We start from the raw sequence: 14,582 nt of genomic DNA, 5'->3' as shown, positions 1-14,582 counted from the left end.
GGTTTATGAGTGAGCGGGCGAGTGAGTTGGCGCGAGCGGAGTCCGGGCGACACCTCCCCGCGCGCCCCTGCTCGTGCGGCCCAGTTTACCTGTCGTCAGCGGGCGCTCGCGGCTGTGACCGTTATTTGGCGCCTCCGCCGCGCGTGCCCGCTGCCTGGTAACGGGGCCGGCGAGAGCGGGCGGGCGAGCGCCTGCCTCCCTCCCTCAGGATGAATGGCTTCTCTCTCAGCGAGCTGTGCTGGCTCTTCTGCTGCCCGCCGTGCCCGAGCCGCATCGCAGCCAAGCTCGCTTTCCTCCCACCCGAGCCCACCTACTCGATGCTGGTGGAGGAGACGAGCAACACTTTGCACCTGTCGGATCGGGCCGACTGGCAGTACACGCAGCGGGAGCTCGACTCGCTGGAGGTGTTCTTCACCCGCACCAGCCGCGGCACCCGCATCGGCTGCATGTTCGTCCGCTGCGCCCCTAACTCCCGCTACACGCTGCTCTTCTCGCACGGCAACGCCGTGGACCTGGGCCAGATGTGCAGCTTCTACATCGGCCTGGGCTCCCGCATCAACTGCAACGTCTTCTCCTACGATTACTCGGGTTACGGAGCCAGCAACGGGAAACCGTCCGAGAAGAACCTTTACGCTGACATTGACGCAGCGTGGACGGCGCTGAGGACAAGGTCAGAGCGTGGAGCAAATGTGCTGGAAGGAGGTTGGGCCCGTAGGGGGAAGGATTTGGGTTGGGGGGACGAGGCAAGATTGGGGAGAAGTATCGGGTGGGGTAAAGGGGGAATTGCGGGGCAGATGTGTCGGGTTAGGGAATGAAGGTGAATTGGGGGAGGGGGATGGGGAGATTGTGGGGCAGATGTGGAGTTTGGGGATGGGGAGATTGTGGGGCAGATGTGGAGTTTGGGGATGGGGAGATTGTGGAGTTTGGGGATGGGGAGATTGTGGAGTTTGGGGATGGGGAGATTGTGGGGCAGATGTGTTGGAGTTTGGGGATGGGGAGATTGGAGGCAGTTGTATCACAGGTTAGGGGATGATGGGGTTGCGGGGGGCAGATGTGTATGGTTAGGGGATGAGGAGAATGGGGGTGGCATCTTTGTTGGGGATGGGGTGATTGGGGGGCAGATGTAATAGGACAATGGATGGAGGGGATTTGTGGGAGAGAGTTAGGGTGGAGGTGTTGGGTTGGGGGGTCTAAGAAATTGAGCTGGGGTGTGGTACGGGAAGAAGAGGGGTCAGGTTGGAGGGGGAGGAGTCATACAGCATGGAAACAGATCATTTGGCTCAATTTGCCTATGCCAAACAAGATGCCCCATCTACACAAGCCCTGTCTGCCTGTGTTTAGTCCATATCCCTATAAACATTTCCTATCCATGTACCCTTCCAAATGTAATTTAAATGTTGTTATAGTACCTGCCTTGATTACCTCCTCTGGCAGTTCATTAGTTATACCTACTACCCTCTGTGTAGAAAATGTTGACCCTCGGGTTCCTATTAAATCTTTTCCCTCTCAGCTTAAACCCATGTCCCGAGGTTCTTGATTTTCCTACTCTGGGTAGAGGCCTCTGTGCATTCACCCTAACTATCCCCCACATTATCTTATATACCTCTATAAGATAATCCCTCAGCCTCCTGCACTACAAAGAATAAAGTATTTGCATGCCCAACCTCCTATAACTCAGGCCCTCAAGTACTTGCAACATCCTTGCAAGTTGTCACTACTCTGTTTCTAGGTGAACAACATCCTTCAAACAGCAGAGATTCCACCTTTCACCTGCCTATCCTGTCCACTAACCTTTCCCACACCATCCTCCATACCAACTAGCCTCTCACGTGTCTCTGTCCTGTGCGAGATCCCACTCCCCTGCCAATCTAGCTTAAACCCTCCCGTGTAGCATTAACAACCCTTCCCGCTAGGATGCTTGTCCCTCTTCAGTTAAGGTGCAACCCGTCCCTTTTGTACAGGTCACCCCTGCCCCAGAAGAGATCCCAATGATCCAGAAATCTAAATCCTTGCCCCCTGCACCAACTCCTGAGCCACATATTCATTTCCGCTGTCTTACCTTCACTAGCACAATGTACTGGAAGCAATCCTGAGAGCACTACCCTGCAGGTCCTGCTTTTCCGTCTTATACCCATCTCGGAAACTCGTGTTGCAAAACATCCTATTAATCCTGCCTATATCCACCGTTCCAACATGCACAACAACCTCCGGCTGCTCTCCCTCACTCTTGAGAATGCCGTGCAGCCGCTCCGAGGTGTCCTGGATCCTGGAAACAATATCATCCTGATGTTTCGCCTGTTGCGACAGAATCTCCCATCCACATCTCTGACTATAGAGTCCCCCACCACTACGGCTCTGCCTGACGTCACTCTTCCCCGTTGAGCCTCAGCCCCAGGGTTGGAGTCACAGTCCTGTCTGCCACTCAATCTTGTTGTGTCGTCCGCTCCGCCAGCTCCCAAGAGGGTGTATCTGTTTACAATAGGTACAGCTACGGGGGGGGGCTCCTGCACTCAATGTTTACTTCTCTTCCTCGTTGTCACCCACCTTCGCTCTTCCTGTATCGTCGATGTGACAACCTCACTGTAGGTCTTGTCCAGGAAACTCTGTTTCCCATATGATCTTGAGGTCATCCAGCTGCTGCTCCAGTTCCCTAATGCCGTCCTTCAGGAGCTGCACCTGGACACAATTTCCACGGGTATAGTTGTCAGAGGCACCAACAATGTCCCTAACTTCCCATATCATGCAAGAGAGACACTGTAACAACTTGCCTGCCATTACTTCAGTGGAATCAAGTGTAGCCTCCTTGCCGAAGTCTCTTGAGCCGAAAACTCGCACTTTACCTCACCTAGGCAATTCCCCTCAACAACAAGGCTGCCCACCTAGACCTGAACTTAATTTTATCTAATCAAGTCAACTAACCATTCAACTAATTAGGATATCTCAGCCAATCCACTCCATCATTCACTCGCTGGTCTGGCTGCTGCTGCTGCTCATCTGCGACTTTCAAGGTAATTGCCACAGGCTGAGTCTTGGCTCTCTTTTTAAATCTCCAGAACTTTACTTACCTAGGAGAAAGCCTTCCTTCAGCCAATCCAATCGCTCGCTGGTCTGGCTGCTTCTTCAATAAAGCAACACCCCCTCCTATTTTACCCCGTCTCTATATATCCTATAGCACCTGGAACATTAAGCTGCCAATCCTGTCCCTCTATTCGCTAGGTATCTGTAATGGCTACAACATGCCAGTTGCACATACCTATCCATACCCTGAGTTAATCTGCTTTATCTGTCAAATCTCTCACATTAAAATAACTGCAATTCAATCCAACAGAGAGGTGTTGGCATTAAGAGATGGAGGAGTGAAGTGTCAGGTTGTAGGAAGGCCGGAGAGATGAGGTGTCGAGTTGGGGGGTGGGGTGGGGTGGGAGATTGCACCCTTCACGTGGTCCGCCCTGTTTTGACAAATGCAATCAACCTGGTGTGCACAATCAAATAAGATCAAATAGAACAAGTTGCCTTACAACTTTAGGCTGTGCACACCATACGCAAGAAGAAGAAGTGTTGGGGGATGGGAAGGGAGATTTGCAAGGTTAGTGGACAGGTTGGTGAGAGGTGTCTGTAGTAGATCGGAGCTGAACACAGTAGAAACAAAGCCCATAGTAGGTCGGAGCTGAGGTATCGTTGTGGTCAGGGTTGTGAAGTGTGGTTCAAGGTATGGTTGATTGAAAAAACTGGTTTTGAACCTTGAGGTTATGGTTCTTTGGCTCCTGATGGTAACAGCAAAATTAGAGCCTGGCCTGGGTGGTGTGTATCTTTGATATTAGTAGCCTCTTTGAGGCAGTGCTTCCTTTAAATCCCTTTTATGATAGGAAATTCAATACCTGTGATGGATTCAGCAGTGTCTACAACCTTCTGCAGAGCATTTGTCCCTGGGCATTTGATTTACCAAACCAGGCTGCAATGCATCCATGGATGAGATTGGTATGGGAAGGAATTTTTGGACTTTTCAGGGGTAGTGGAAATAGATCAGAACTCGTGGGTGGCGACAGATGAGACTGGTAAGGGGAGCTGGGGGTAGGGGGTCATGGTTACATTATATTTTACTGAAGTTCTATTTCATATGGTGGGTGTGCAGTGGAGTCAGCCCTTGACATGAGATGTTAACCTGTTCTTCAAGTTGTAAACGATAAGGAGTGCATTTCCAAGTGGGTACGAATGTAGTTGCAATGTTTTTTTTAATATTTGTTCCTGAGATATGGTTGTCATTGGCAAATGCCAGTACTATGTCCATGTTTTATTGTTCCTGAATCGAAGAGTCAGTGAGGAGTCGATCACACTGATGACTCTGGAATCACATTGACGCCAGACCTGGCAACAAAGTGAAGCATTTTTCAAGCAATGCCTAAAGTTATTGCTTGGTTGTTAATATTGTTTGCAGGATCTTCATTTGATATTTATAAAAGGTAATAATTTAGAATGTTTGTCAATTTTCACTGCAAACTTGGATTTCCTGTACTATTTTTACGTTCTCCAGTTTTTCTTCATTTTCTGTCTGGATGTGTACTCGGGGATCATTTTGGTACCCCAGATAGCTGTACTTTTCATCTCTTGCACTGATGCTGGGAATTGAATTTTCCGTATATAGTGGTTAAAAATCTTTACTTTTTAATTAGGGTCCACATGTTACTGCCATGTGTTTCCTAGTTGTAATTGCCCTCAAATTTGACATTAAGTCACTGCTGCAGAGGGCATGGTCAAGTTATTTTCATTATGCTATTAGATATTTATAAATCAGTGTGGCGTGTGACATTTTAAGGAAGCTTTGGTGCTTTCATGCCCATAAGCTTTGTCTTTCTAATTGTTATTGAATTCAGGTTTGAGGCACCCTGTTGTTAATGCCCCTTTTAATTGTTACCAGTTATTATTATGGAAAATAAAATGTTCAGTTTGGCAAGTGTGCATGAATCTTGAGTGCTGGAATTGCATTAATTATGCAAAATAGAAGATATTTCATTGATGTTGATGAGAATGATCAGGAGAGTTCCAGAAGGACAAATGTAAGGTGATCTTGGATAGGAAACCCCAACAGGCCATAAGGAGGGGTTTCCTGTTTAGATGCTTTACAGTTCCAGCAATTAAAATTCTAACCTAACCTGTAGTGGAGTTCTCTTAAGTCACAGAAAAGAAATAGTCACAGCTCTCAAACTTAACTGTAAGGTCAGGGGAAAAAGTAGACATACCAAGGGAGCTCAAACATTCTTATGACTGTCTTCATAGAAGAAGATTGTCGTCTCCTTGCTGTTTACCACAGCAAAAGTTGTGGCAAGGGTTCTACCCTCACCTTCCAATGACCAAAGTGATGCTTCTGAATCTGTGTAAATTCTGTCGATCTAAAAGTGGAATGGGCATGATCATCATTTGCATGACAACTCCAAGAGAATTGCAGGATTTGCTGACTCGTAACTTCATAAAAATGCGAGTAAAATCATTGAATCATATTAAGTTCTTCAGGGGCTTGACATGTAGATGTGCGGTAAATATTTCCCCTAACTGGGGTGTGTAGATCAAGGCTGTATATGAAAACACGAGGAAAACACTTTCCATACAGTGTGATTGGAATCTAGAATGCATTGCCTGCAGATGTGGTGGAGGCTGGTTTCCTTATAGGCTTCAAGAGGGGAAAAAAATACATGGTGAGTAAACATTTGCAAGGCTACAGAGGGAGGTTGAAGGAGGGAGGATGATGTGCAAATAATGAGTTGCTCTGATGGAAAGCTGATGGGGGCATGATGGGTCGAATAGCTTTCCTATTCTGTGGCCATTCAATAACTCCATGAAAGAGTGTTAGAGTAGGGTGGGTAAAGGTATAAATACATTTAGCATTGTATTTGGAATAATTGGAAAGGAGTTTATTTTACTTTGTTCAAATCTGAGATTTGTCTATTTTCTTTCAGGTATGGTGTTAGTCCGGAGAACATTATTCTGTATGGTCAGAGTATTGGCACGGTTCCAACAGTTGATCTTGCATCCCGTTATGAATGTGCAGCTGTTATCCTCCATTCGCCTCTTATGTCTGGCCTGCGTGTGGCCTTCCCTGATGCCAGGAAAACATTCTGTTTTGATGCATTTCCAAGGTATGTGCTGATAAAGTTGGTGATCTGAATTACTAAAACTTTGTTCATTTGTACACTTTAAACCCTTCATTAAATAGAGAACACTGAAAATTGGGCACATGCCAATGTACCCAATTTTCTTTCATGCTGGATTAACTCATTAAAAAAATGAAATCCGTGGTTTAATCACATTTAAGATGTAGAAACGTATTTAGTAATTCAAGTAATTTTCTACTTCTTTTCCCTTCGACCCTCAATTAAATACAGGTTATCCAACAACATGGCAGGTTGTAAATATTAAGTCACATACAAATGTATATTAGCAAGAAAAGATCCAAGTAAATTAGCTGTTAATATTCTTATCTCTTTGGGTTTAGTAAAATAACAGGTATGTACAAAAGGCAGTAGATTAAAAACCAGATTATTAAATTCTGAAGAAAAGTTACTTATTTAGATATTTTTTACTGAATCGAATGATTCCTTGGGTTGCTGTGCTGTGTTTGCCGTGGAGGCAAATCCAGTCGTCGTCGCTGCTTGTGAAACAGACTACATAAATGGAAGTCTGTTCTTTTCCTTGTTTTGCATAAATGAAAATAATCAATGTCAGAAAATCTACTGTCAATTTGCGTTGATCCAAAGCTGTACAGTGAGTTCTGTTATGAAAAATATTCTGTGAATTGACTGTATATACCTCATCCAAAAAATGTGGATTCTAGGGCCAAATTCTTACTCTGAACTATGGAATATCCTGGCCAAGAATGGTGTCATTTGGGAACCCCATGAACTTTAAGCTATACGTTCTGGCATAATATAGGCATTTCAGTACAGACATGTTCTTTTTATGTAAACAGTCTAATGTTTGTATTTATTGTTCCATAAACCCTGGTCAATACTAAGTATTGCTTGGCTTAGAGCAGCAAATAAGATGTTGCAGATAACAAAAACTGAAATTTTAAGTGTGCATGTGCTGGAATGGGTGCCACTTTAGGGGAGGAATTCATGAAATGAATACACAGCTGCCCAAGGTGGAATGGTTAACACTGGACATTCAGCAGGCCAGAGCCTGGGAAGCATTGTGTAGGAAGGAACAGCAGATGCTGGTTTAAATGCAGTCTGAAGAAGGATCTCAACGCGAAATGTCACCCATTCCTTCTCTCCAGAGATGCTACCTGTCCTGCTGAGTTACTGCAGTTTTTTGTGTCTATCCAGAGAAGCATTGATACCATTGCCCCCCCCCCCTCTCTCTCTCTCTCTCCCTCCCTTTTCCATGGTAATATTTACTTCCCTTTTTAATATCCGTCTTTACTTAAGGGTATTTGTTTTGAACCACCATGCAGAGAATGCTTCCAATTTCATGAAAATATATATTCCGATGGCAAATTGAACAACATTGTTCTTTACCCATTATACTTTCTGCAAGATGTGATTGCAAAATAATTGCATCTTCATAGATCTGATCCATTCAATATAGTCTGAAATTTCATGCTAATTTATTTGAAGAAGCCAACACAACTTATAACTGATACACACTGTAAGTTGTGCATACTACTCAAGGAAGTAATGTTTGTTTAGTATGACGTAAAGAATTCTGGCCAAGTGAATTACTTGGATGGTGTCCAACAATGATTGTTTTGGAGCTGCTTTCGTCCAAGTGGAGAGTATTTTATGACACTTGATTTGCACCTCGAAGATGATGGAACGATTTGAGGATATCAAGGTGAGTCACTCATTGCAGGATGTTCTCCCTCTAACATACTTTTGTAGTTGGTGTTCGAAAGCATTCAGGTTTTAATTTTCATGCTTTCATTTCCTCCGAGTCAATCTGAAATTTGCTGTTTGATGTAAGTTTTTCTTAATTTACTAATTTATGTAACCCTGTCATGAGAACATGATGGCAATTACAAGGGATTTTCTTAATGTTTAAGAAGGAACTGCAGATGCTGGAAAATCAAAGGTAGACAAAATTCCAGGGATTTTCTTAAAGCCGTTCAATTGACAGCCTTCACAAGGAAGCCTCAGCAATTCTACCTATTTGATTATTTTGCAATGATTTAATTTTTGATCAAACTCTGATTCTTATCAAATCTAAAAATCCATCTTCATTTGCAATTCTTCATGTTGAAATCATTTTCAATAAGCAGAGAATAAGTTTTATTTATCAAATTCTTGAATCAGCTTGAACACCATAATTAGGTTAGCTTCCAAATGGGATTTAATTTATCTGTTAGGCACACATTATGTTGCAGCAGCATGCTGGCTCTCTCTGATCAGCTTAAAATACAATGTGTAACTCTTTCTAGATAACTGTAGCTTTGATTAGTTGATTAGTTATACTGTGGTAGAAACTTGACTTTTTTAAATAAAAAATAAATAGTGGTATCCAGATGGGTTAAACTGCAATACTAATTCATTTACTCTGCCAATTATTTTAACGTTTAACGCACGAATACAGTTTGTAATAGCTTCTGAAGACATTTTTGTCTAGATTTTCTGCACAGAAGTTAAATGTACAATGCACTAAGGCAGTCCTAGCCAATAGTAGGGAGGCTAAAATTATTATCACAGTCATATTATTCCTACACCTATTTGTGATTTCTCTACATATCTGCATCTCAAATTCCTGCTGATAATTGGGAAGATGGGGGAACTAGTATATCCCGTTCAGAGAGATGAGGTTTATCATTACCCCTTTTATTATTTTTACCCAGGTTACTTCACTGGACTTCTTCCCTAATCCCTTCCTGGTTAACTTCTCTAAGTACTTTTGCGATGTTCTCCTTGATCAACAGTGCAACCACCTCTCCTCGTTTTCCTCCACTCTGTCACGCTAGAGGCATTGATATCCCAGAACAATGAGTTGCGAATCTTGCCTATCATGTATCTGTTATAACTAAAATATTGCAATCATATGCCATTCCATGCTCTGTTAATCTATTTTACCTGTGATACTTTTTGTATTAAAGCAAATGCAGTCAGGGAAATCAGACCTTGCTTCCCTGTCTTGCTCCTGATTGGCCTGCTCAATGAATACGCTTGCTTTAACCTCTACATTTGCTTCAAATTTCTCATTTGCCACACTACTACTTTGGGTTGTTTTTCCCCTCTCTGTCAGACTAGTTTAAACCCCTCCAAGTAGCATTTACTGCGGATGCAGTAGATGAGGTTAAAGTGCAGGTGAACCTCTGTCTCGAACCGAAGCGTCACCTATGCATGTTCTCCAGAGATGCTGCCAATGTGCTGAGATATTCCAGCACTTTTAAATATGGTGAAACGTACTGGTAACATAATTTTGAAAGTTAGATTCTGTACTGGAGGAGCAAGTGTCATCAATTAATTACTGTAATTCTCTGGCAAAAACCAACTAATTCCTAAATGCAAAATTGATTTAGCACTTTGTTGTGAAAATAAGGAGTTGATATACTGAATTGCACAATTAGTAGACAGAATGGAATTTAGATAGTTGGACTTCAAAACATTTCAAGCACAAAGTAATATACCATCACCCATAAGAAATTGGTAGCAAGCAAATGGTGTGGCAAGCATATTTTAGCTGCAATACAAATCTTCGTATGAAGCAATCTGAAGAAGGGCCACAACCCGAAATGTCGCACATGTTCTTCAGAAATGCTGCTGACCCATTGAATGTAGCACTTTGTGTCATTTTTGGTCAACCAGCATCGGCAGTTCCTTATGTCTCCATACTAACACTCCCACATCACTAGTGAATTACTGTACATTAATTTGCGCATATACTAAATCCTTCAAAGCAAAATACACTTCCATTTATTCGCTCAACAAGTGCTTAAATTTATTAAAACAAACCTGGAATGCCATGACAACATAAGCATTGAGATTATTTATTCAACTGTGGTTATGGCTTGTTGTGAATTGGTCATGCTGAAGGCAGAGTTAAAAATATGTACATTGCTTAGCAGTCAGCACAGTGGCGCAGGAGTAGAGTTCTACCTTACAGTACCAGACCCAAGATCGATCCTGACTACGGGTGTTGACTGTACGGAATTTGTATGTTGTTCCTGTGACCAGGTGGGTTTTCTCCAAGTGCTCCGATTTCCTCCCACATTCCAAAGAGCTACAGGTTTGTAGGTTAATTGGACCTGTAAATTGCCCCTAGTGTGTAGAATAGAGTTAGTATACAGGGTGATCGCTGGTCGGCGTGGATTCAGTGGGCTAAATTAAAAGTATGGCCTGTTGCTAATATTGCCAAATCGTTGAATTGCCAAATATACTGAATTGTCTGAAGTAAGACATTAACTCACAATCTTAGTCATAGAGCACAGAAGCATGTCTTTTGGCCAAAATTCCCCATGCTGTCCAAGATGCCCCCATCTACGATAGTTCCACCTGTCCATGTTTGGCCCAAATGCCTCTGAATCTTTCCTATCCACATACTATACCTGTCCAAATGTCTTTTGAAGTTGTTATTGTACCTGCCCCAACTACTCCCTCAGGCAGCTTGTTCCATACACCCACCATCCTCTGTTGCCCCTCGGGTTCCTATTAAATCTTTCTCCTCTCACCATAACCCTTTGTGCTATGGTTATTGATTACAATACTCTGGGTAAAATACTTTGTGCATTCACCCTATCTATTCCTCTCATGATTTTACAGTCTTATGAAATAAAAACAACAAATGAAATACTCAACAGATCAGAAAGAGTACCAGTTAAAGTGGTAAAAGGGTACTTGGAAGAGTGAATGTAGGTGGATTTACCTTGAATTTGGGATTATTGTTTGAAAATACAGCAGTTATAGATTTAGGACAAGAAGTGTTTTTTCTCTCTCTTTACTTTGGAACATTTCCTCAAAGGGGGGTTATTTTAAAGCAGAGATAAATTGATTCTTCATAGGCAATGAGGCTAAAATGAAATTGGCCATAATCATGTTGATTGGTAGAGCAGATTGGGGAAAGCGAGTGGTATACTGTTATTACAAATAGGAGGACAATTGGCTGTTCAAGCCTCCTCTGTCACAGTAAAATTATGGCAAAATGGTTTCAACACTGCTTCCCTACTCTCACGTACACCTCGATCTCTTATTTGTGTGTGATGATAATGACATCAAGATCTTTCAACTGTCAAAAGACTTAAAATTAGCAGTTTTTTAGCTTGTAATTCTAAACCAATTGGAGTCTGATTCACCTTTTGGCTTTTTCACTAATGCATCAATATGAAAATTGCTATTGCTTTTTAATCCTTTTTTTTGATGGATTATTACTTTTGTATTTCAAACTTTATTTCGTCTCTTTCAGCATTGACAAGATAACCAAGGTAGCTTCTCCCGTGCTGGTAATTCATGGTACTGAGGATGAAGTGATTGATTTTTCCCATGGTCTTACAATGTACGAGCAATGCCCAAGAGCAGTGGAACCCCTCTGGGTCGAGGGAGCCGGCCACAATGACATTGAGCTTTATGCGCAGTACCTTGAAAGATTGAAACAGTTCATTAGTCATGAACTGCCTGTTTCTTGAAGACTCTGTGGATGTTTCCGAGGCAAATGTGAATAGATGAACTGCTTTAATTTGCACATGGTCAAACTGGACCACTGGGGCTTCTGAGGACACAAGAAGCTATCACTTTTCAGGCTGATTCATGTGAGAAACAGCACAAAATCTGTAATTTTTATACCAGGATAAATCCATATGATTTATGTATCTTGCACATGAAATAATGTTCACCTACTGTAATTTTAAATATTTTCTGATTGTTATTACGTTTAGTATTTCCTGAATTACAAATTATTGTTTAACTGTCTGGGGATGTAAGCTGTTCAGCATCCTGGCAACTATTTTCCTGAATTTTTAGGAGTAGAAATCTCTCTTTGGTCACTTAATAAATGTATGAGTATGGTCATTGGTGTACTCTACACATTCAATTCCTTTTATATTGGATGATTGAAGCTTGAGATGAGTACAACCAGCTGCCAATACTGTGTTTAGTCATAATGACCAAAGATTACTCTCAACCCTTTATTTTTTTGCAACTAGTTTATAAACTGGAAATTTATTGTACAATGTAACATGACAGAGTATGCGATTGTGAATAAGTAGCTAAAACAGCCTTTCATTGAAAGATGATTAAACCAATGTGATTAATTAATCTGAATGTTTATTACCTTCTAGATATTTATAGTATTGTCCCTAAGTATTGTATTTGTAAAACTCAATGAAATTGAAAGGAAACTAATGTTCACTAATGTTCTTTAAAGTGGTCACGATATTTCCATATTAAAATTGTTAAACAATACCCCATACTTCCCTAATGGTGCAAAACATGGTACATGGCTGCATACTTTTACACAAGTTACGAACTAATTGACAGTTCTTGCGTATTGTATTTCAGGAGAGGAGTTCCAAAAATAAGTGTTGTGTCTTCATCTTAAATAGTATTGCTTCTTCTGTGATATCTTTCAAGGTTATAGGAACTTTTCAGTTTCAAGTGTTGAATTGATGTGATAACTGTCTATTAGCTTTATCCTGTGAGATGTTTTCATTTGTATTTATACCCTGAATTAATTACACATTCAACTTTAAAAGATGTACAGCCATTTAGTTTCAAAAAAATCACATATCAATTATCAATATGGGAACAGTTGGAAAGACCAGAAATTTGAGGTTGATTTTGACCTTGGGATTGTATTGAAATATCCAGAAATAATGCAAGACAATGCTAAACAAACTGATCAAAGCCTTAAATGTAATGAGGACCTCTGTATATTTGATTTCAATACCAATTGTTGTAAGTTATACATAAGCAACAAATTGTCACAATGGAATGAAAGATGCATGAAATGTAGAAAAAAAAATTAAAGTCAACATTGTGTAAAGTAAGAAACAACAAGAAACCAATTTCAGCCTTTTTGGTGTAATCAGTTTAAAAAATGATTCAAAATATGGATTAAACATAGGAAATATTGTGCATAATAAACCTATTGACGACATCTATTTTTTCCAATTATTTTATCCTATTAGGTTTATAGTAGAAAACTTAAAAAGGAGATTGGCAGGTAGGATCAAAGAGTATCCCAAAATATTTTACAAAGTATATTAGAAGCAAGAGGATAGCTAGAAAAAGAATAGGTTGCTTCAAGGACGAAAAGGTTTATTTGGAAATGGGATTTGAGTGGGATCCTAAATAGGTACTTCTCATTGATATTCACCAGGGAGAAACATATGGAGGATAGAGAGTTAGGGAAGCCTTGCATTGATATTCTGGAACAGGAAAGAGAAACCGTTCGAGATAGTACCACACATTAAAGTGTGCAAATCCTTAAGCCTGAGGGAACTATCCAGGGACTCTTAAGAGTTTTGCATCTTCATTTGCCACAGGTGAGGTAAAAGAATACTGAATTGGAAAGGTTTGAACAATATTGCCTGGAATGGAAGGCTTTAGTTGTAAGGAACGACTGGGTAGACTCGGTTTATTCTCATGAGAACACAGGAAGCTGAAGGATGGTTCTATAGAGGTTTATAAAATGACTAGATAAAGTGCAGACCCATTGGGTCTGCTCCCCCAACGGTGTGTGTTGGAGAGCTGATGAAGCTGTTTTTGAAATTAGGCCCTCCCACTGACGTCACTGGAAGGTGGTGGAATATTCTGTTTCACTGTACCATTGGGGGGGGGGGGGGGGGGGGGGGGGGGGGGGGGGGACTAACCCAGAGAGGGTTAGTCGATTAGTCACTGGAAGCTGGTGTTTTAAAAGGTTGTTTTGGCTTTTTTTTGGAAACTTTAATCATGAATAACCCATGGAGGGGGCAGGGGGTGTAAATAACCCGAGGAGGGGAGGGAGATGCATGGATAGGGTAGATAGAGTCCTTTTCCCAGGATGAACGAGTCTAAAACTAAAAGCATAGCTGAGGGGAGGAATTTAAAGGAAAATTGAATAGCAAGCTTTTTCCATACATAAGGTGTGATTATACAGAATGAGCTGCCAGGGAAAGTGGTAGAGGGAGATACAATAAGAATGTTTACAAATCATTTGGATAAAGTACCTGGATAGGACCATAGTAGAGGGACACAGGCCTCATGCAGACAAATGGGATTAACATTTATAGGCAATAGTGGCACGGACGGGATGGGCCATTGGTCCTGCTTCTGAGCTATACAACTGTACGACTCGATGACCCTACCATTTATTATGTACACCCCACCCCACCTAGAGTGGTGAATCTGTGGAATTCTCTGCCACAGAAGGTAGTTGAGGCCAATTCATTGGCTATATTTAAGAGGGAGTTAGATGTGGCCCTTGTGGCTAAAGGGATCAGGGGTATGGAGAGAAGGCAGGGATGGGATACTGAGTTGGATGATCAGCCATGATCATATCGAATGGCGGTGCAGGCTCGAAGGGTCGAATGGCCTACTCCTGCACCTATTTTCTATGTTTCTACCCAAAGTTTATCACCTGGCACTTATCTGGAGTCATTATTTTTCCATTTTACCAGCTGAGCAATATAA

At 41.7% G+C, this 14,582-nt stretch overlaps 1 protein-coding gene across 1 annotated transcript; it reads left to right on the top strand.

Moving 5' to 3' along the window:
- The first annotated feature begins 10 nt into the window (after positions 1-10).
- abhd17c (abhydrolase domain containing 17C, depalmitoylase) lies at positions 11-13,068 on the top strand. Its single transcript, XM_033050272.1, has 3 exons — positions 11-670; positions 5,952-6,131; positions 11,380-13,068. The coding sequence occupies exons 1-3, from the start codon at positions 210-212 to the stop codon at positions 11,597-11,599; spliced, it is 861 nt and encodes a 286-aa protein (XP_032906163.1). The 5' UTR covers positions 11-209; the 3' UTR covers positions 11,600-13,068.
- The last annotated feature ends 1,514 nt before the right edge of the window (positions 13,069-14,582 follow it).

Source organism: Amblyraja radiata, chromosome 34 (genome assembly GCF_010909765.2).
Source record: "Amblyraja radiata isolate CabotCenter1 chromosome 34, sAmbRad1.1.pri, whole genome shotgun sequence".
NCBI classification, from domain to species: domain Eukaryota; kingdom Metazoa; phylum Chordata; class Chondrichthyes; order Rajiformes; family Rajidae; genus Amblyraja; species Amblyraja radiata.
This window is presented reverse-complemented; position numbering and strand designations above follow the sequence as displayed.

Excerpts from the sequence above, each read along its gene's own strand:
- abhd17c (XM_033050272.1), top strand. The coding sequence starts at position 210 with ATGAATGGCTTCTCTCTCAGCGAGCTGTGCTGGCTCTTCTGCTGCCCG. Across the intron at positions 671-5,951 it reads TGGACGGCGCTGAGGACAAG|GTATGGTGTTAGTCCGGAGA; the intron begins GTCAGAGCGTGG and ends ATTTTCTTTCAG. Across the intron at positions 6,132-11,379 it reads TGTTTTGATGCATTTCCAAG|CATTGACAAGATAACCAAGG; the intron begins GTATGTGCTGAT and ends CGTCTCTTTCAG.